At 41.9% G+C, this 18,865-nt stretch overlaps 2 protein-coding genes across 9 annotated transcripts in view; one reads left to right on the top strand and one right to left on the bottom strand.

Annotated features, from left to right (window-relative positions):
- STKLD1 (serine/threonine kinase like domain containing 1) overlaps positions 1 to 13,445 on the top strand; it is a 14,420-nt gene extending 975 nt beyond the window's left edge. The window contains exons 1-19 of one of the 8 annotated variants that reach the window (XM_027687506.1): positions 9 to 32; positions 839 to 934; positions 1,408 to 1,452; positions 2,758 to 2,835; positions 3,433 to 3,534; positions 3,718 to 3,788; positions 4,405 to 4,520; positions 4,930 to 5,042; positions 5,142 to 5,302; positions 5,746 to 5,876; positions 6,398 to 6,481; positions 7,675 to 7,791; positions 8,345 to 8,479; positions 9,385 to 9,513; positions 10,317 to 10,454; positions 11,180 to 11,308; positions 11,987 to 12,124; positions 12,431 to 12,510; positions 13,332 to 13,445. In XM_027687506.1, the coding sequence (XP_027543307.1) occupies positions 18 to 32; positions 839 to 934; positions 1,408 to 1,452; positions 2,758 to 2,835; positions 3,433 to 3,534; positions 3,718 to 3,788; positions 4,405 to 4,520; positions 4,930 to 5,042; positions 5,142 to 5,302; positions 5,746 to 5,876; positions 6,398 to 6,481; positions 7,675 to 7,791; positions 8,345 to 8,479; positions 9,385 to 9,513; positions 10,317 to 10,454; positions 11,180 to 11,308; positions 11,987 to 12,124; positions 12,431 to 12,510; positions 13,332 to 13,379 (1,926 nt within the window). In that variant the 5' untranslated portion in view covers positions 9 to 17 and the 3' untranslated portion in view covers positions 13,380 to 13,445. Of the gene's footprint in view, positions 1 to 6; positions 33 to 83; positions 100 to 838; positions 935 to 1,407; positions 1,453 to 2,757; positions 2,836 to 3,432; positions 3,535 to 3,717; positions 3,789 to 4,404; positions 4,521 to 4,929; positions 5,043 to 5,141; positions 5,303 to 5,745; positions 5,877 to 6,397; positions 6,482 to 7,674; positions 7,792 to 8,344; positions 8,480 to 9,384; positions 9,514 to 10,316; positions 10,455 to 11,179; positions 11,309 to 11,986; positions 12,125 to 12,430; positions 12,511 to 13,331 lie in introns of those variants that run through there. The other 7 variants (XM_027687508.1, XM_027687505.1, XM_027687510.1 and 4 more) reach the window with 7 other exon arrangements.
- REXO4 (REX4 homolog, 3'-5' exonuclease) lies at positions 13,240 to 18,856 on the bottom strand. The gene is made up of 8 exons (XM_027687514.1): positions 18,593 to 18,856; positions 17,614 to 17,966; positions 17,164 to 17,319; positions 16,779 to 16,972; positions 16,283 to 16,371; positions 15,710 to 15,784; positions 14,913 to 14,987; positions 13,240 to 14,076 (listed from the first exon to the last, which is right to left on the bottom strand). The coding sequence occupies exons 1-8, from the start codon at positions 18,779 to 18,781 to the stop codon at positions 13,975 to 13,977; spliced, it is 1,233 nt and encodes a 410-aa protein (XP_027543315.1). The 5' UTR covers positions 18,782 to 18,856; the 3' UTR covers positions 13,240 to 13,974.
- Between the last annotated feature and the right edge of the window lie 9 nt (positions 18,857 to 18,865).

Raw genomic sequence — 18,865 nt, forward strand, 5'->3', positions numbered from 1 at the left:
GTGGTGTGTTCCCGGCTATGGAGAAATACGAGGTGCTGCCGCAAGGGTCCAGGCTCTGCCTGGCGAGGAGCGGGCGGCTGCGGCGTGGTGGGGGTGTAGGTGGTGCTGGAGGGGGGGTATAGGGGATGTGTGGACCTGAGGAGGGGGTGTGAGGAACCTGTAGGGCAATACAGGACCAGGAGCGTAAGTGATGCTGGGGGGGTATGTAGGTGTTGCTGAGGGGTGTCTGTAGGGTGTATGTGGGGCATATGGCCCTGGGGAGGGAGTGTGAGTACCCCCGGGGTTGGTACACAAACATGGGTGTAAATGGCCCGGGGGGGGTGTAGGTGGGTACATGGTGCTGGGAAGGGGTCTGTGGCCAGGGCAGGGGCTGTGGATACAGTTACCCCTGTGAGCAGTATATGACCGTGGGTGTAAGTGGTGCTGGGGGTGTAGGTGATGCTGGGGGGGAGTTGTATGTGGGGTCTGTGGCCCTGGGGAGGGGTCTGGGGCCAAGGGATGGGGTGTGGGTATCCATGGATACAGGACACAACCATGGGAGTAAATGGCCCTGGGGGGATTGTAGGTGATGCCTGGGGGTGTATATGGGGTCCATGGCCCTGGGGAGGGGTCTGTTGCCAAGGGAAGGGGTGTGGGTACAGGTACCCCTGAAGGCAGCGCACAACCGGGGTGTAAGTGGCCCTGGGTGGGTTAAATGATGCTGGAGGGGGTGTATGTGTGATCCATGGCCCTGTTTGGGGGTTGTCTATGGGAAAAGTGCTTGGAAGGGGCTCTTTGCCCTGGTTGTTCCACCACCTGGAGCTGAGCAGGTGCTCTGAGTCTCTCCTGTGCCCAGCAGGTGCTGGAGCAGCTCCAGCCCGGGGCACTGGGCACTATGCTGGAAGCTGAACTGAAAACAGGAAAGGGTGCCCAGAAGAAATATATGATAAAGCAGGTGAGAAGGTGGTTGTTAGGAAAACAAAGAGTCGTGTTTGTCATCTCCAGGGGCACTTCTGATAGGAGACACATGTTGGGCAGCTCAGCCACTGGGTGAGAATAGGCTTACACCTCACTGTGCTGCTTTTTTGGAAAATTGAAGAGTCAGATCAGCTTGCTTGAATGTTGAGGCTCAAAGTGGGGACAGGGCAGCAGCTCATTTAGGTCCATTCAGTGTGTTCTCAGCTCAGTCACTGCTGCCCAGACAGTGCAGAAGCTCTCACTAGCTGTCACACACTCATTTAAAACTCTTTTACCCATGTCCTAACACCAGGACTGCTCCAAACGTTAGAGATTTGAGCTACCATTGAAAATTTATGTCACTTCACACAGAATTTGCAGTCTAGACATCTTGACAAAATAAAATTGTTCTGGCTTGAAGTTCCCCTGTATCTTTGGTACAATCTCATCCTTGTCTTTTGTTTGGTGCAGGTTGAATGCATTGATCAATACCAAGCAAGTGAGGCCTTGAAGGAGGTATCAGTGCAGCCTTTCTTTACTACCTCACTTACAAAGGCCAAAGTCTTAACAGAACAAAGTCTTTTATCTACAAGGATTAGCTAAGTAAATAATAAGTAAATCAGAAAGGACTATTTGTGGGGTGTTCCCTCTGCCCTCTGCTTGAGCTCAGGCCAGGAGTTTGTATTAATTGTGGTTATATTTGGACATGCAGATTCAAGTGGACAGCTCTTCTCAGAGGATAGTCCTTTCTCAGAGTTTGTTTTGTGCTGAAGCCAAAGAGCAAAACTCATTTTTTGGCCTTTAAGCTGAAGGAGAATCTTGATCTGTTTATAGTTCATTATTAATAATGCAATTTCTAGATAACGTATTTCATTATATATTAATTTCTCAGAGTTGGACTTTTTTTTTTAATGTGAATGGTTTGACTGGTTTTCTTTCTTTGTTGGATTTTGCTTTTTTGTGCAAACTTTTTCCAATGCTTCACATAAGAAGCAACTCCAGAAATACTCTTAAAATACCAAAAATTGTTTCAAGAAAATATGTGAAACAGCACATGATGGATTAGTCTCACAGTGTCCAGAATGCATGGCATCTGGAGTTGGAAAGGGGGGAGAATTCAGATGCTTCATCCTGCTCAGAGAGGTGACCAAAACCACACCAAAACTGGCATTACTAATAAAATTTGATTCAATTTCTCTACTGACGTCTATTGAAGCAAATATTGAAATAAATGCCAGCTGGGAGTGTGGCTCTTTGTAGTTTTTCTCTTCTGTCTGCACAGCCACAAACACAACTATAGGAGAGGAACTTGAATTCTTTTAACCTTTCACATAATCAGCAAATTTGCTGAAGTAATTAGGAATTGTTAGAGCCTTACACAGAAACCACCTTCAGGGAGATAAACATCTCTCATGTCATATTTTCTGAGGTTCAAGCTTGCATGGGGGCCACAGGAAATAATGGCTATGCTAGAAAAAATCATCCTGACTTATATTCTAAAATATGTTTTCAGGTTTGGATGTTAGGAACAGAAGAAGGGGGTTGCTTACACATCATATCCCTTCGGATCAGTTTGTATCCTTGAATCTTACAAGGCATTGAGTCTTAGTGAAATATTTGCCTTAACTCAACTTGTGAATGCAAATAGTTAACATAATAAATACACACAAATAAATATAAAATTTCTTCACTTCGGAACAGTTTGATCAGAAATGTGACACGAACAAGTCAGGGACTGGTTTGGGTGTTATTTAAGGTCCTGTTAATGGGAAGGACTGTGGACCTATAGAAAGCTCTCCCTACTTTTTTTATTTTATGCAGGCAAAGGATTTGCTAAAACTTCGTCATTCAAACATCTGTATTTACAAGGAATTGTTTTTGACTTGGAACAATGAGGTGAGAATGGAATGGGATTGGTTAAACTGGAACACCTGGTGTATGTTCTGGGCACGTGGGCATTTTTACAGGTTTAAATTTGGGATAATTGGTGTGAGATACTTAAAAGAAAAGGTTATTTGATTTGGAACAAGCCTGGTTTTTTAACTTCTGAAGAAACACTCTGAAAAACTGAATATCTGTGGATTGGAGTATTGCCTGCTGACTCACAGATTCTGATGTGAATCAGTGTGCAATTCTGATTTTTATGCCTGTACAAAAACCCTTTTGTAGGAGACCATAAGAAGCTGACTTCTTTATTTGCAGATTTTCTTCAGTGCTTAGGCAAAATCTGTGTTGATTTTCTGGATGTATATATGATTTGAATTGTCCCATATGGCTTCAGATAAGATGCTCCATAATGGTGGTTTGTTTTAAAACAACAAACACACTGTATTTTTAATGAAAGGAGTGAAATATTGTCTCCTCTGTGAGAGATTATTCATCCCAGAACACTTTGGTAGTGGTGAACATCACACCCACCAGTTTGCCAAGTGCTTTGGTTTGTCTTTCTTACTGCAAACAATTAGGCAATTTTGGTGTAATGTTTTATTACAGATATCATCTCTGTTCCTCTGCCTGGTGATGCAGCACTCAGGCCAAGGAGATCTTTCAGCTCTAATCAAGGAAAAAAGGCAGAAGTCAGAAAAGATAAGAGACATGGTAAAAAATGCAGAAGAGGCACTGACAGTCTTGTTGCTTTTAACAGTTTCCCCCCCCCGTGTTCCTTCTTTCTCAAAGTCCTCCCTAAAATCTTCAGAGCACAGGTTTTGGAAATGCTCTTCCAAAAGATATTTGAAAGTTGCTGTGTTTGTGTTGCACTTTCATGTCTGTTGCCCTCACCAGGTGGTTCAGAGGTTCCTGGGACAGATGGTGGATGCTTTGTTTTATACACACCAAGAAAATATTTTGCACAGGTGAGCAGAAATCTTGTTCTCTTTGTCTGACAGGTGGTGACTGTTGGCTCAGCTCAGTGCTCAGAGGCAGGGAATTTTACTCTTCCAAATGGAGAAGCAGGGGGTTGAAATTCCAGACTTTATATACAGATTAGATTTCTGAGACTTCTGAAGTCATCTATGTCTTGAGTTTTGTCTGAAATTAGCCACTTAAATGGGGTATTACCTCTTGTTTCTTTGAATGGGCTCTAAATTGCTCATTTCTTGGTGCCAGTGATGGACAAACTATATCCTTTGTGTACTTAAAGTAAGAGACAACCCTTGCATTCCATGCTCAGATCAATTTGTGTCACAATCAGAAATTTTAAAGCATTTAAAGAAGAAAATAATTGTCTTTTGGTTGATTATCACTTAAGATAAAAAAACTCCCAAACCCCAAAAAACAGAACAACACACACAAAACAGTCCAAACCAATTCTTCCCCCAAAAAAAACCCCACAAAAATGAAACACAACCAAAAAAAAAAAACCAAAACCCCAAACCAGCCCCTTTGATGTGTAAAGATGCTGGGGATCTGTAGTTATATATCCATTAGACTCTTAATTTCACAGGCTGACAGAAAATATTTGCATTGCAGAAATATCAAGCCATCAAACATACTTGTGACTGGTGAAGCCTCCTTCGTGCTTAGTGACTTCAGTACAGAAACACTTATGAAAGATGAGATGAAATGGAAAATAAGAGTGGAAGAAAGTAGATATTTGTTTTGCTTTCTTTTTTCCCCCTACTATGTTTTTAAAAGATTCAGTTGTGGTGGATATTTTTGATCCTCAGAGAAAAATTAGGAAAGGGGAAAAGTTATTTTCCCTTTCCCTTCTCTGCATTATGGTATTTGTCTTCTAAATAGGATATGCACAGGCAGTTGCCTGCAGCATTAATTGTGTTCACAAGTGAAAACTATAGATGTGTCTGTGAATATGAGCTCTGCAACCAATACACTTGGAATCCTTTTTAGCTTTATACATACTCAGTAATCTCTTAGAAGAATGTCCATTAGTTACAGTGTGTTTTGTAGTCTTTTGTGGCATATCCCCAGTAAAAAATGCCTAATGTCTGCAGAATATCTCCACATTATGTTTAGATATAATTCTTATTTTAACAGGTAGCAAGTCTTGGATGGCTCCAGAAACATTTGGATTTTCTTTCACTGAGAAATCTGACATCTGGTCTCTGGGCTCTGTTCTGCTGGATATGATGACCTGCTTTGTTCTGAATGTAGGTAATAATGTTTCATTAGAGGTTTGAAAGGTCATGGGCCCACCAGGGTGTCTGTAAATGTGTGTGAGAGCTGCTCTGATCCTGTGCTCTTTCCAGGCAGAAGAGATAACTTCCTTACTGCAGGATATCCGAGGGGATAGCAGCTGCCTGGAGGGAGCCCTGACACTGGTGCAAAATGCAGATAACAGCTATTTGCCCTTATTTCCAATTTTATTTATGATGCTACAGATTGACCCCAGCATGAGACCCTCAACAAAGTAAGTTCTGGCTGCCTTCCCTTTATTTTTTTTTTTGTCCTAAACCCCTCCTGCCTCCCCAAGTTGGGAATGTTAGCTCCTGTTGGAAAGGGGCTGAATCAAGGTTGCTTCAACAAATTGAGTTATTAAAAAGGTCAAAGACCTGGTGTTTATTCAGAAGTGGACACTGCTATGCACAGGTGTCCCTTTTTGAAGAGTTACATTATAAAGTCATGTTATAAACAATTTTGTAAGCCATTAACTTGACACCTAAGCACGGCTTGCACAGTGTAAGCTCTTCCATTTTGAAATAAATTGTTTAAATTCTGTCATAAATAATCCAATCTTCTCAAAACTAGTATTAGATTTTTTTATGTCAAAATGAAACAAAGCTTGTAGATTTTGTTGTTGTTGTAACTTTCCAGTTCTAACTTACTGGTACTGCTTTTGTCTCTCAATTCCAGGGATCTGGTCGATGTTCCATTTGTCAGGGATTGCCTGACTTTTGTTGGTGACACTTCAGTAATACTGAAAAAGTCTTTGCCTCCCAAAATAACAGATATACTCCTTGAGGGAGGAATTGAAAGTGTTCTAGGTAATGAGGAGATCAATGTAATGGTGATTTCCATGGAGAATAGACCCATGTGCTTTCTAGTCAGGATGTATTTTGCTTGGAAATGAGTTATTGGACATTCATTTTACTTGAAATAAAATGGGATGTTGTTTGGAGGAAGGATCACTCATTTTGTCTGCATTGTAACATATTTGGGAATTTATGCAACAGAGGATCTGCACCATTATTTTCCTTCCAAATAAGGAAGATGTTATTTTAATGTGAAATAGATATTGGAATAATGCATTTAAAGCTCCTATCCCTGCTCTGATTTAAATTTTCCAGCAGGTCCCCAAAATATATGATTCCAAATACATTGTGAATCATAACACTTGGTAATATTGAAATGTTTGATGTGTTAGGGGCAAAGTTATTCTCCTTTCACCAGTCACAAATTACATTATTTTCATCCACACAAATTCACATCTTGCACAAAATACAGGCAGTCTGAGTGTTTTTTGTGTTTGTATCTAATGGTTAGAAGTATTTCCTTGGTTTATTAGCATTCATGCAGGCTTCCTGGGATGTTGAACAAGTCCAGGCTAAAGGCATTCAACAGCTTGCCAGTTTTGTAAAGGATAAAATTGGTAAGGCACTATTTTATTAATTTATTTACTCTCCTCCTTCCTTGTATTTTGAGATAATAGGAAAAAAAATTCTCATGGCAATAAATGAGAATGAAATTGCTCTTTTCCTATTTCTTATTTTTTGGAACATACTGGAACAGGCCACTTGCTGATAGGATTGTGTTGGTACTTGTTCTGTACATGCTTTTGTTGAACAGCAGAGGGGTTTTACTGGATAAGAAAAATGGACACTGGAAAAAAACAATGATATTTTAATTGGCAACTGAAGTGAATTGACAAACTGACATTTGAAGAAGGTAATTTGTACAAGCCCTGGGATGACTTGGAGGTAATTCCTGGGGCTGTAAGGTTGGCAGAGCAAAAGGAGGCTACACATGGCTCGTTTCTTTGTGTCTAGTAAAGCTCTGAGAGTGAAGGCTCTATATTTTCTCCCAGAAACTGCACATTTTTCAGATTAAGCTTTCAAATCAAGATTAATAGTTTCAAAGCACCGTGTTAACTCAGTTATAAAATGCGCTGACATTTGACAGTGACAGCATTCTAATGCTGGCATTGGCTTTTGATGGTAAAACACAGGGGTTTTACCCTAGCTGTAATTGATTAAAAAAAAAGAATAATTTAGTTTTTTTCCTTAGAGTTACCTCTGTGTTCAACTCTGTTACTGAAGAAATCTTTTTCTGAGTAATACAGTGGGCTTTGGTTGTAAATAACAAAATGAATGGACCTTTGGGATTCTCATTCAGTCCTGTTTTCAGCAGTACAAGGCTCTGCCCACCTCTGCCTTGTTTGACACTTCTGCACCCCCTGACTGATGCTTTCAGCCTTGAAGGTGCTCAAAAGGGATCCCTAAAATCCATCCAGTTTTCCTCATAATTTTGTTATCTGCTTGTGGATCCGCTGAACAGCTGTATGGGCTATTCCCAAAGCTCCAAGTCTTCCTAGCACCAGGAGCCCTGGTGAAATACTTTGCTCTGCAGGTTCTGAAAAGCTGTTTTGGGGCTCATGCACAATGTTCTTTCTACCCCAGAACTCGCTACACGACCAGTGAACAATTCTAGAGTGACTTGAGGAGGAATATGCTGGTTACACTTTGCTTTCCCCCAGAGATTAAAACAGTCTCTCTGTATTATTCCATCTATACATGTCCTCTTTGATTCAAGAATGTTGTCTCAGGCAATTTCTTTTCCCCACAGCCTTCCCCCAGCTGTTCAAATGCACAGAAGTGATCACTTTTGCCATGAAGACTCATGTAACTTCTCTCAAGTTACAACTAGATGGCTGCACGTTATTGCTTGAAATTCTTAGTCAAGGTACAGTTATAAGACTCCCTCCTTCTGCTGGGTCATACAGCCTGTCTCTTGTAAAGATTAATGTAGCAGATAAGGTTTGAAATGGGTTCAGTAGTGCTTTTAGGGGATGAATTTAAAGTAGTAAAGTAAGGTAACCAGCTTTCTGGTTTCTCATGAATTTCCTTGAGGGCTGGCATACAGGAATTCTGTGTTAATTTTAAATATAGGTTCAGATCTTGGGCAACCAAGTTTATTTTTATGTTATGTAGAGTGTTACTAGAATGCATAAATAAAAGACTGTGTTTTGGTATTTGAATTTTAAACCATAAAAGGGCTTTTTTTTGGTCTCTTGTGTGGTCCTGCTGTCACTTTCATGGCAATTTACCCCAATAACACCTGATAATGATAAAAGCTTGAAAATGCTAAGAACTGTGTTTCAGAAAACGAAAGTTTAAAGTAATTTTTGCCTACGTTGTGTGAAGAAATGCTGCTAATGGAATGTTTTGCTATGCTGACAGTGGGGACTTCAGACTTCATTCAAATCTTTGTTCTCTTCCATGGTTTCTGGTGGCAGCTCTGGAGCAGGGTGTGCTGATGGCCCTGGATGAGAGAGTGGCCAGCTGCCTGTTGGCCACAGTGAGAAAACACCCTGGAAATGAAGAGTTACTTTCATTGCTCTGCACGTTATTGATGATGGTTTCAGCCAGTGGTGGGTCACCTTGTTCCTTTTTGGGGAATATTTGTACATTTCTACTTTTTTAAACAAAGCCAAGGTGCAATGCAGAACTGAGACTTCACTGAGAGACGTGGATGTCTGTGGGTATTAGTTCAATAGTGATAATATTGGTAAGATTGACTAGATATTGGTAAGATAACACTCCTCAAAGTATAAGACACACTGGTGAGGCTTCAGGGACTTACAGGACCACTCTAAGAGATACAATTCTCTATTTCATCTTGTTTTGGAAACAAGTACAAAGTGGGCAAATAGTAGTGCTTGAGAAAACAAGGGCATAGAACCTGGATTCTATTTTTGACTGTGCCAGGATGTATTGAAACCATTCTACCTAATTCCTCTACTTTGTCCTGAATTTGTAATTGCTAAATATTTCTAGTATTTTTATTTGGTTCCAGTGTCAGTTCAACAGTCATGAGAAGACTTTTTATTAAAGGTTACAGAAGGACTTAGCAGCAAGAGGATAATATTAAAAAAATAAAAAATTACAGAGTCATGTCTAAGACCAAACTATTTTTATACAGTGTTTCCCAATTCTGAAGCAGAGTTTGTTTGAATCATTAAAATGAAAACATATGAAAAATTGTAATTTATGCCCTCTCAGTTCCTTTCCTGCTCTGTGAATTTCAAGTCTGTGAGGAAAAAGGATGGCCAAACATCCATTTGAAAGGATCAGTTGTGCTAAACACTGTGCTTAAGTGAATCTTGTTAAAGAATTCGGTCTCTTCTGTTGCTTTCTTTTGTCCAGCTGATTGATGGTCTCATGTTACCGATTTGTTATCACTGTTTAAATACGGTTAGTGCTGCCTGTTTCGAGGTCAGTGAGTGGGACAGAAATACCAGATTCTATAAAATTTCTTTTTCTGTGTTTTTTTCAGAAGTGACTGCAGAGAATCTGAGGAAAGTTGGGATAATTCCAGACCTTCTGTCAATTTTAAGGCGTTTTCCTCATAATGAGGAAATCTGCTTCTCTTGCTGTGGGGTTCTCTGGAGCTTGGCTGTGAGTGGTAAGTAGAACACAGCAAGTATTGTTCTGGCACTCATGTGACTGAAAGGCAGCAGGTATTGTGCCTAATTGAGTTCAGACATTCCTGTTGCTGGGACTGGATTTGAATTCTTTCTTCCATTCTTTATCCCTGCCAATGGCAGGGGGTTGGAATGAGAGGATCTCCAAGGTCCCTTCCAACCAAACCAGGCTGTGATTCTGGAGAGTTGTCTCCACAGCAGTACTAGAATAACTTTGTGATCCAGAGTTAAATTAGAGAAAAATAAAAAATAATGCAGATTTCTTTTAGCAACCCTTTGTATGATAAGGTGTCAAAGTCAAATATTTACTGTTCAGGCCAAGATATGGCCTGATTTGTTCCTGTGACATATATTTGTGTGGTGTTCTGATCTTCAAGGAAGGCTGAAAGCACAGACTGTGCACAATTGCAGCACTTGGTGTGTTTTATTCCCTCTGTCAAGTCACCCATTTGATTTATGTGACCAGCTGAAAATCCACCCTGCAGACCGTATTCTGTCAAAACAGGGGTTATTTTTGGAGGTTTCTTGCTGTGATCCCCATGCATAATTTAAATTAAACCCAATTCTGAAGAAGTTCAGCTTTCTCCAATAAACATGAGTATTTATTAGTCCTGTAACATTTGGTTTGGTTTTTTAGATCTTCCCTCTGCTGCCGTCCAGACTAAAACAATGTTGCATTACTCCAATGCCAACACCCTTTAAGGCTTTATTGATATAATTTGACATACAGTGATATTATTACTTGATTAAATAACTCTGTCTGATGCATTTCCTTTTTGTTAAGGTAACTCAGAGGATAATGAAGACCAAGCAGTGCTGGAAAGTGCTGTCCCTGTCACCTCTGCAGTCCTTCAGAAACACCTCCAGAACGGAGCAATTGCAGAGTCTGCTTGCTCAGCTTTGTGGGCACTGTCACTCCAAGGTGTGTTTTCCCAGTCTCCTTGTTCCTTGGGCATGGAAAAGGCTTTTATATCAGTGGTGATCCCTGAAATCCAGGCTGTGGTGCCTGAAATCCAGGCTGCTTGGCTGGAGCAGTCTCTGCAGATGGCAGCAGAGTTAGGGACTTGCATCCTCTCTTAATCACTCTCCCCTGCATTTGCTCTCTAACTGTCTAATGAAGAGATTTTTGATGAGCTGTAGCAATTAAATCACCAGATAGTGCTAAGGGTGACTGCACTGTGGAGCAGCCACACCAACCCTGTGCTGTGCAGAGTGTGCAGAGCACTCTGGCTTCTCCCTTAGCACCAAGAATCCCAGCTGTGTTATTTCTTTGAACACAGCATTGGTGTTGTGCAGCGTGGGCTGGGAGGTTTGTTTTTATGCCATTTGCTCTGTTGATCAGGAACAATATTTCAGATTGAAAAGGAAAACACATCTCTTTCATTGTCACGTGCACCAAGGAACCCATCCTTGCAGTACTGTTTTGTCTTATTTTTTGCTCATGAAAGAATATTGCCACAGTTTACCTACTGCCTGCCCTTGTGCCAGTGTTCCACAGGAAAAGCTGAGCAAAACACCTTTAGCAATCTCATTTCTAGTCCCCACCAGCAGAATAGGTTGAGTATTCAGGACTCTCCATTCCTTTTGGCCTGGAGAATATTGAAGTTTTGGTCTTTTCTGTGTGTTTTGTTTGTTTTTTTTTTAAAGGCTGTTTAACTGACAGTGACTATGAACCCACAACAGCACTTTTGCTGGAGGCACTCAGGATGAACCCAGAAAGAGCAATGCTCATGAAGAATGGCTGCCTGGCATTAGCCAGCTTCCTAAGGGTGTCTGGTAACATTCAGCAATTCTGTTTTTATTAATTGCAAATCAGCTCAGAAGTGGATTTTTCTGTATAGATCAAGACTCACAGTGGGATTGGGATTGACCTCTGCTCTCCGAATCTTTTCTTGCAGGACTGGAAGAGGAAATTGTGAAAGTGGGGTTGGGACTTTACTTTTCCCATGAACCAGAGAGTTTGTGGATTCCTTGTGTCTGGAGGTGTTCCAGGCCAGGCTGGATGGGGCTTGGAGCAACCTGCTCTAGTGGAAGGTGTCCCTGCCCATGGCAGGGCATTGGAATGAGGGGATCTTTTAAGGTCCCTTCCAAAGCATTCTGTGATTCCATGAAACCAGCATGCTTGAGAAGTATTAGATCAGCACAATCTGATCTATTAGTAACTTGAGAGTGCTTTGGTAGTTATTTTATGGTGGTGTTTCAACTGTGTAAAAGGGTAGATATCAATCAATGTGAAAACAAGAAACATCAAAATCACTTCTGCCATGCACGACAGCTGCAAACATGGTCTACTTGTTGCCCAAATATGCTTCAGAGTAGTTTTTAGGGAGACTGAAAATAATGGGCAGGATTTTCTGAACATATGACACGTGTGCTGGCTGGTGAGGGGACTGGGAAGCAGATCATGCAGTCTGCAGCTACCAATGAGCCCAGCAGTGTTTGTCTTCCTTCCAGAAATAGCAGCTTTGACATTTATAACGGACTCGAAAGGCAGTGGAATAGAACTGATCAAAGATGTTTATCACCTTCACTTTGACAATTCAGGAGTGGTGGGAGCTGTTTGTCTGCTGATGAAGGAGATGGCTCAGTATGGTGAGATGGCTGGTGCTGTTATTTGTTGAGTTTCCTTCACCCCCAAAACCAGTAAAACCACAACAGCAGCTGCTCAGGGACATGTTAGTTGCTCTCAGGTTTATGTCTGAGAAAGGAGGATGAACTGGAACTGAAAATTCATCCCTCTTACTCTGAGTAAATACCATTCTGATGTTAAAATGTTGTAACTTCATCTCATCTTGCCTTTTCCTTGTGTAGATCCATCCTCCCCCTGTGCTCCTTTAGCTCCTGCCCTGTTGGCAGTTGTGCTATAACCACAAATTATCCTGTTCATTGACACTGCAGATGAGGTTGTGCTGGATATGCTGTCCCAGAAAATGGACAAACTGCTGTCTGAAATAAAAATCCAGTTTCCATTTAGCACGGTATGGAAAAGTCTCTGATAATAAAGAGTGGATGCTTAGGTGCTTAGTATATTATTTCTGGTGATGGATTTGATAATTTTCAAATAGTTGGAATTACATAGTGCATAAATTTAGAGAATTAGCTGTATGTGGGGTGAAGAGTGAGTTTGTAAGAATAGTTTAACTGCTGAAAAAAAGTTGTTGAAAGGGGTTTTTTCTTTAGGCTGTAACTTTTTAAAAACTATGTTCTGGTCTCTTGCAACATCACATTAATTTACTATGCTCTTCATACTAAACCAGGCTAAAGTTTACAGGAAAAAAAGCTTAAGTACATTACATCCAATTTATTTTTGGTTTGGAAGTGGCATCCTTAAAAAAAACAAACCAACAAAAGCTTTCTGACAGTTCGTATGAAGATTTAACTTACATTAAATTTCAACACTGAAACAAGGAAAAACCTGCAAAGTTATCTGAGCTGTTTAATGTGTTACACTAATATTTCCTTTGCAGTGGCTTGCTGTCAATAAATCAATGAGAAGTTTGTTCATCAGGCCAGTAAAACTGGTTAGTCCTAACTTTGGTGGGTTTAGTTATGCATTTACATAATTTGCTTCAAAGACAGTTACAAATTGTTCTCCAGTGTCTCCTGCAGGCATTGCAGGAAAAAGTAATCACAGAAGGGCAGAAAGCTCCCTCTCCTGTTGTAAACCTCCCTCTTTGTTACAACAGCAGCCACTTTAAAGTCCTATGTTAGATGCAGTGTTTTTATTAATAAATGAATGCAAAAATAAGTGAAGCAACAAGGTAAACTTGTATTTGACAATTCTCACATTTCTCTCCAGGAGATAATGACCCTCGTGGATGCCACACTTTTGAAACTGCAGAAGTAAAAGGAAAACTTTTTGTCTAAAAACAAGACTTGTACACACCCGGACATAAAAGCTTGGATCCTCCAGAAATATTTTAAAGGATTTTTCCTCACCAGAAGATGAATATTGGCCTATTATACATATAATATAATATATAAACAGGTATATATTGTTGGTTTAGGTGCCACAACTGTGTGACTAACAGCAATAATTTAGAATTCACCTTAACATATCTGAAATAAAGATTTTAGTCTTAGGAGTTCTGGCAAAGGAATGACAGTTTCTTCCTTCACCTACCAGAATTTACTTTTTTTTTTTTAATTTATTCAGTGTGTATTTCCTTTGCAGAAGTTTAACTGATGAAGTTCTTCACAAATGCAGGCATTTGTTACAAACATTGTTTGAACACAGGAGTTGGTAGTAGGCATAGAAACCACCCAGAAGGGATACCAGCAGGATTCTTGGATGGCAGCATTCCCACACCAGGGTAGGAAGTGTTGTCTTTGCATTGATTTTGTGAAGTAGCTGCTGACAGTTCTGACTTATCTCTAAATTTGTCCTGGAATGTGACATGAAACCAGCAAATGCTGCAGGTAAAAGCACAGGGTAGAACCCTTCAAGTTTTACAATTTTTGTTGTTGATTTTGTTCTTAACAGCAGCTTCCCATTTCTTTTTCTCCAAGGTGTACAGTCTCATAGCTGCTTGTGCATCCTGGATCTGAAAGAGAACAGAACAGGAGCCTAATGAAACACAGTTGCTTTAAGAAAATTATTGTTAATAATCATGGAATCACACAGTGCTTTGGGTTGGAAGGGACCTTAAAGCTCCTCTTGTTCCACCCCCTGCCATGGGACACTTTCCACTATTCCAGGTTGCTCCAAGCCTTGTCCAGCCTAGCCTTGAACACTTCCAGGGATGTGTGGTAATAAGCAGCTAAATCTTCCATCATTTTAATATATACTTTCAATTGATATTTATCTCTTTTTAGATTTAGGCTCTGTGACTATTCAGAATGTGTGGGCCACCACAAGGCTTCTGTGCTTCTTTCTGACTGTCACTTGGAAAGTCATAATGAGAAAATTCTCTTGATACATTATCTTAGAAATAGGCTCCCAATCTGCCCTGCTTTCCCAATTCATTCCTCTCTTACATCCTCCTGTCACTGAAAGAAAGGAACTAACTGCTGAGGTTCAGGTGGAGCCTCTCACACTATTAATCCCTCCCTTCACAGTACAAGGGTGCAGAATGCTGCTTTTAAGGTAAGCACTTGGTACTTGATCATTACTTCTTTTCTCTGGAGATTTTAAAATAACAAGGATTAATATTTTTAATCAAAATACAGATGATTTGTGCAAAAGCTGTTAAAGAAAATAAGGAAACATAACAGCAAGCAAGCTTAGATGGCAATCTCACTGCTGCTGGTGGTCAAGCAGAGCTTGCTGACTTTTGGCTGGAATGATGGCACAGCATTCTGGATTGAACCCAGATCCCAGAGCTAAAGTGTAGTACCCTGTTGATCTACCCAAAAATGTGTGTTCTGATGAGATACCTACCGAGCTGTGCTCTGATGTCTGCACCTTAACATTGAGCAGGGTCTCACAGAGCAGCTTCAGTGATGGCCTTGAACTCTAGAAACAGAAAAGATCATAGTCATGCTGCCTCTCACTACTTGAAATGTACAGAGATGTGTAAATATATATATATATATATACATAAATACTAATTCAAGTGTATTCCTCAAAGAACAGCACATCTTAGCTTACTGCTGAAATACTGAAAATAATTAATGAAACATGAGATTTACATGTGCACTGCTGAGAGGATTCTTTGTGTACTACCATAATCCTAAGATTTATGTTTGGGGTGCTTAGTTGTGGAAAAAAAACCCCTGAATATCTAGTTACAGAACTTAAAATACCTCTCAATAATCTGAACCTCTACTCCTGCATTCTAAGCAGAAACTTGAAGCCATCTGTATTTTTATATCCCTATGGAAATGATACCATTAAGAAGATTGCATAAGCTTTGCTCTAAGTAGAACTCAACCATCTTATTTTCCTGTCCAGAAAAGTATTATGAAGCCCATGAAAGTGCTAAAAATGGGAAAGCCATGGAATTTTGTGCACAGGTGTTACTGATAATGTGAGCACTGAAGTAAGTAACTTATGGAGGTATTTCAGACACTAAGTAAGCATTGGACTAGACTAGTATTTTCCACTAGACTAGTGCCAAAAATCAGGCATCCCTATTCCAGGTAGGAAAGAAGGAACAGGGTCAGGTGGATGCACAGGAGTGAGCCAGCAGCTCCAGAGTCAGTTAACTGAGGTGCACTTTCCCATCAGTCTCTTACCTTGACTCTCTGTTTGAAAGGTTTATATCTCTGTGTGTCCCTTATCTTCTTCTGAGGGTGATCAAGAAACAGGACCTACAAGAAATTACATTTCCAGTCCAAAACGTGCTGTGGCATGAAACCTCTTACAGCTGAATGTACAGCTGCCTGCTGTTCCCATCTAAGAGATACTTCAAAACCATGAAAGGCCAAGACCAAGATCATGCAGACAATGGCTGGATTCAGGATTCACAGTTCTACTTGCTGTGAGAAACAGAGATGAAGCTGGAGGTGCCTGCAGAGACCACCTGCAGTGCTGGCACAGCATGACATCAGGTACCTGTCTCAGGTAACTATGACCAGACTGCTTTGGGGACTAAGCAAAGCATGCACAGAGCTCTTCCCTCATTCTGTTTCATTCCTGGCTCTTTAGCAGAGTTTGGAAGCTGAAGAACTTTAGTGGGCAAGTGATTAGGGCTGTAATTGGTGCTTTATCACTGTTAGAACAGTGATAGAGCTGCAGTTCAGGTGTGTTCACCTGATCCAGGATGATGTGTCAGAAATTTAATCAATCTCAAATGTGCAGCCACGTACCTTCAGATCATTCTTTAAAGCATGGCCAACCAAAATCCTCCCCTTCAGGATGTCAGCAACCTCCTGCTGAACAGTTTTAAAGTCTTCACCTAAAAATGCCACACAAGGAAACGCTTTCCATGAGCAAACTACAATTAAAACACCGCATCTTCTCTGTGAAAGCAGCTGTGTCCCTGGGGCTGTAGTTATGCAAATTGTACAGTACACTAAATCCTCTGCTCATTAGAGAATTCCATAAAGAGTAGAACATGAAAAGGAGATAATTTTTCTATTATTCTCATACCATAATTCACCAGTTAATTTCTTCAAGGGCAATAGTGATAACTCTGTAAAAAGTACCTCTCCCCACCATTTCTCTTAGCATTAACATAAATCTTAGCATTTTGTTTTCCCCAAATAGGTCTAAAACTGTTCCAAGCTCAGCCAGTCAGGCTTCAGTGACAGCCTGTTAAATTTTCTCTCCTTAAAGAACATTCTGGGGGAACACCCCTCCTACCTGCATTGATATTCCGAGGGCGTATGCCACTGACAGCTGTCCTGTAGTCAGTCACCTTTTCTGTGGGCTTGACATACTTGTCATAAATGCACTTCCCAAACTGGTTCACGATGGACACCCGAGCCACAATGCTGTCCTCCCCCTTGGGGCCCACCCCCACCATCTCACAGTCCATGGCTACAGCTCTTGTCAGCCTGAAAGACAAAGGACAGCTTGGTGACACCTCTGTGTGCAGCTCACAAGGTTTATATATTGCTTCCAACAGGGAAAAAGTCAGTCAGCAGAGGCAGGGAGATGTCAGCCCACACTCTCCACTTCCAGATCAGTTTTTAGCAGCTCATCTCGATGCCTCTGCTGCCATCCTTCCCCCTGGAATGTCACTCACCCATCAAAAGCGTCTTCCTTGACCAGCACCTGCTCCACAGACTCTTTGGATGTGTCTGATTCAAGTCCCATGTTTCTTCTGGCAATTTTTGCTGCTTCAGGTCCTATTGCTGCCTCAATATCTTTGGGGTCAACGTCATCAAACCAGATGTCAGCCCTGGTAAGAACAGATTTAATTACATTTATGGCCTTAAAGCAGTCTGGTGTCTGTCTGGTGTACAATAAACCAGTTTATTTCTTAAATTGAGAAATAAACCCTCAAACTTAGGTCTAGTGCTGTCACTTCTGCAGGTTTTTTGCTTTATCTGAGGAGAAGGGGCAACATGGGCCTTATTTCTTCCAAAATTTAGTGTGGGAGAGTGCAGCTGTCTTGAATGTACCTCTCTGTGCTCCTTACTCAAGCATCCCAAAATGAATATTCCCATCCAGGTGTGATGCTTGAAGTACTCACTCCTTAGGCTGCTGCTCCACGTGTTCCTCAGCTTTCCTCCTCTTATGTTTTAAATCATTCTTCTCCTTCACAATGTTGCCATTTTTTCTTTTGTCTTTGCAGCTTTTCCCATTACTTTTGGTGCCATTTAAATTCTTGTTCACTTCAACCCCCTTGGATTTTGGCTTAGACAAGGGAGGACTCTCTTTAGCAGAACCACTGTCCGTTTTCTTTGTGGGTTTGGCCTTTCCCACATTCCCATTGAGAGCTGGGACTTCTGGGCTTTTGGCTGCTTGGACTGGCTGCTTCTTTTTGGTGTCAGTTTGACACGTAGAGAGGGACTTGTTGGAGCCATTTGCCTTTTGTTTCAGTAGCTAAAATGATACAAAGGAAAAAAGGATAAAGGGAAAGAACCTGGAAAAGAGAAGCTTTGGGGTGACTTAATTCCAGTACCTGAAAGGAGCCTTCAAGAAAGATGGGGAGAGACTATTTACAAGGAGTAACAGGAAAGGGGGGAAATGGCTTCAGACTGGCAGAGTTAGATGGGATAATGGGAAGAAATTCTTCCCTGTGAGGGTGGTGAGGCCCTGGCACAGGTTGCCCAGAGAAGCTGTGGCTGCCCCATCCCTGGAAGTGTCCAAGGCCAGGTTGGGCAGGGCTTGGAGCAACCTGGGCTAGTGGAAGGTGTCCCTGCCCATGGCAGGGGGTGGGATGAGATAATCCTAAAGTTCCCTTCCAACCCAAACCATTCTGTGATTCTGTGATTATCTCCCTCTCCAGAGGACTCCTGGACTTTCCAGATGGCTTTGGGGAAATTACCTACAACGGGGCGTCCCAAATATCGGCACCCCCCCCTTTATTTACTGACATAAAGATGATGATTATTGTTAATTACCGCGCGGAGCTGCACTCGGGGACTGCCCGCATGGCCCCGGCCGTTCCCCCTCCCAGTCCCCGGGGACGACTCCGGCTCTCCCCGCGCATCCCCCGCTCCCCTCACCTCCTGCAGCGCCTTCCAGTTGGACGAGAATTCCTGGGGGTCGCGTGGGGGACGCGCCACCGCCATCCCGGGGCCTTTCGGCGCGGCTTCCCCGCGGCCCTTCCTCTTCCTCCTCCTCTTCTTGCCCTTCCCGCCGGCCGCGGCGCTCGGCCCCGGCGCCTGGGGCTCCGCGGGGCTCTGCTTCGCCATGCGGCGGGCAGAGGGGAGGGATCAGGACCGGGACCGGGATCGGGATCGTGGGGCAGCGGGTCCCAACCGGGCCGCGCCTCCCAC

This window comes from Neopelma chrysocephalum, unplaced genomic scaffold, assembly GCF_003984885.1.
Source record: "Neopelma chrysocephalum unplaced genomic scaffold, ASM398488v2 Primary Assembly neopelma1_74, whole genome shotgun sequence".
NCBI lineage: Eukaryota > Metazoa > Chordata > Aves > Passeriformes > Pipridae > Neopelma > Neopelma chrysocephalum.

Coding starts and splice junctions, on each gene's coding strand:
- REXO4 (XM_027687514.1), bottom strand. CDS start 18,781: ATGGCGAAGCAGAGCCCCGCGGAGCCCCAGGCGCCGGGGCCGAGCGCC. Junction 17,967..18,592: donor ACTGGAAGGCGCTGCAGGAG/GTGAGGGGAGCG, acceptor GTATCATTTTAG/CTACTGAAACAAAAGGCAAA. Junction 14,077..14,912: donor AGACATCAGAGCACAGCTCG/GTAGGTATCTCA, acceptor GTTCTCTTTCAG/ATCCAGGATGCACAAGCAGC.